The sequence below is a fragment of the Penaeus chinensis genome, chromosome 36, assembly GCF_019202785.1.
Source record: "Penaeus chinensis breed Huanghai No. 1 chromosome 36, ASM1920278v2, whole genome shotgun sequence".
Classification (NCBI taxonomy): Eukaryota; Metazoa; Arthropoda; class Malacostraca; order Decapoda; family Penaeidae; genus Penaeus; species Penaeus chinensis.
This window is the reverse complement of record NC_061854.1, coordinates 13,635,813-13,638,312: the sequence shown is the minus strand read 5'-3', so window position 1 is coordinate 13,638,312 and position 2,500 is coordinate 13,635,813. Positions and strand designations below refer to the sequence as shown.

Here is a 2,500-nt window from a genome sequence, read left to right as displayed (position 1 = left end):
TCTTCTCTCTGGACAATGACCTGGTGGAGCACAGGAAAAATGTTCAAAATCTTCTAATGAGTAATTTGCCTAAGATTGTGTTTCACAAACCTTATCTGACTCTGGGACCAGACTTAAGCCGAGACTAAGCATGTTAATCTGGGGAAGGGAAGCCAGATTTAAATGTAATTTGCCCACTTTCTGCTAACAGTCTTGCAGGCAATAAGGATTTATACTTCATGATAATCTTTAAAATTATTTTTAGAATATTATATTATCAAAACATCATTACAAGTTAGTCTAGAAGTGCCTCGTTGCTAGTGGTGGTGGTAATGTGGGGGGGGGGGGGGGCTAACTGCACTTGTAACCAAAATGGGAGGCTGGGTGGCTCGAGGTAGCTCAGGGACCAGGGATGAGTGTGGGGAGTGGAACACCAGCTTTAGTAGTTTCCCTACTTTTTCTACTTCTGTGTAATTATGGTGTCTGCATAACATGATGATGAAGCCTGGACTTAAATCAAATGCAAAGTGGTTATTAAGAATAAAGTCTAGTAAGAACATGGTGAAATAGCCAGAAAATTGAATAACAAATAATTCCCTTAGTGTGAATGATATCAAATGTTATAAAAACTCTTTAATTACATAATGACAAAGACTGAATGTAAACTGGAGTAATTTGCCAAGTATCTTTAATTTTTTTACCAATGCCTCTATATATTTAAGAACCCATGCCACTTTTATTTCTTAGCATTCTATAACCTAATGATATTACCTGAATTGTGGAGTTCACCGAGTGATTCACAATTTCTGCAATGTTAGTCATGTTGCGGAAGTTGCTGCTCACAACCGATCCAAACTTTCCGATCTGGTCGCCTTCCTGTAGGCCCTGGAGTGACGGTGGCCAGTATTTAGACAAGAATACAATTTAAAGCCTATCTAAAGTAACATCCTTCATTAAACATTTTCTTAACCCAATGCTGTCAGGGAAAATGAAAAAAAAAATGGGGAAAATTCTGTGTTTATTTTCTATATTTTTTTGTGAAATGTCTGCGCATAGATGGCTCTGCTAGTGCTTAGCCACAAAGGAGTCAATTAGTAGACCTTGTGACCATACCTGATTTGAATTGGCAGGAAAAACGTATTATTTATTAGTGCTATGAATATCAATGGTGTTATTTTTATTATAAACATTATAATTATTATAATGTCTTTTAATATTAGTAACAGCAAAATAAGATAACATAAAAAAGGTGAACGGGCGAGACGGGCAGTACTCATAACTGGCTCATTGGTGACTTAGTACAAGTATAGCCATCCATGTGTAAAAATAATCAAACAAGTACTAACAGTGGGCATAGCACGTGTCTACCCATCGTACCCATCGGCAAGGGGTTAAAATATAAAAATGACATTATAATAACATAGAAAGTACTCTCAAGTATGATATAAAAAGAAGTGAAACTAACAATATATCAGTAATAAATCAAATGAATAATAATGTCTTGTTTCCAAAGACACTTTACGTCTAAAAACCCTTGAGAATCTCTCAGACTACCTGTTTGTTTCTCATGACACTCCATGACTGCAAAACCCACAATTCCTGTTTAACCCACTGGGACCAGGTACATGCATTGTCCACTGTAGTTTTGTTTTTTGTAATCTTATTTACACATAGCTCTAGATGCCCTTTGTCACTAAGAAGGCAATTAGTAATCCTATTTGACCTCACCTGATTTTTCTATAATACTGTTATTATCATTATTATTATCATTTACAATACCATTATAATAATATTTACAATACTAATAGTAAATAATATAATTTCAAAAAATCCTTCTGATAATCAAGCTAAAGGTTAAACAGGTGAGATTTGTCAGGCCTAGTAAGCATCTTCTTGATGCCCAAGCACTACTGGAGCCATCTTTGTAGAAACAAAATTAATAAGCTCAAATCACAGTACGTATGTACACACTCTCTAAGCATCAACAGCTTAAAATGCAATAAACTTAAATTTCCCACTTCTCAAAAATCATCTCTAGTCTCTTTTTTTCTTTTTTCTAACCTTTTCACCAAAATTCCTCATTCTTACCGCTATATGTGCAGGAGATCCTAAAGTCACATGGTCAACTTTAGCAAAAGGCTCAAAGGTGGGCTGTGGAGGAGGGACGTTCACACCATTGGGGTCAACCTCTGCAGTGAGTGCCTGACTGTGGACTGCAACAAGCCCTTCCTCAATCTGTTTCAGGAGGGCTGTGTGGTCGTTTTGAAGACCTAGAAATGGGGGATAATTGTTAGGCACTGACTGATACATCAATGTAGACTGTTAACCCAAGACCCTGGGAAAAGGTTGTGTTCAATGTAATATTGTTTTGTGAAATGTCTCTGCACACAAATGGCTCTGCAAGTGCTTAGCCCCAAGGACTCAATTAGTAGATCTCACCTGATTTCACCTTTCCTTCAGTTTGCGGGGAAAATGTCTTTTTACTAGTGCTATCAATATCAATGCTGTTATTTTTATTAAA

At 36.6% G+C, this 2,500-nt stretch overlaps 1 protein-coding gene across 2 annotated transcripts in view; it reads right to left on the bottom strand.

The window, feature by feature from the left end:
• The window catches only part of LOC125045018 (26S proteasome non-ATPase regulatory subunit 9-like), a 13,213-nt gene that overhangs the window by 917 nt on the left and 9,796 nt on the right, over nucleotides 1-2,500 (bottom strand). For both annotated transcript variants that reach the window (XM_047642047.1, XM_047642046.1), the window contains 3 exons: nucleotides 2,068-2,249; nucleotides 751-864; nucleotides 1-20 (listed from right to left, as the gene is read on the bottom strand). The exon at nucleotides 1-20 is cut by the window's left edge and continues 917 nt beyond it. In XM_047642047.1, coding sequence (XP_047498003.1) covers nucleotides 1-20; nucleotides 751-864; nucleotides 2,068-2,249 — 316 coding nt within the window. The remainder of the gene's footprint in view (nucleotides 21-750; nucleotides 865-2,067; nucleotides 2,250-2,500) is intronic.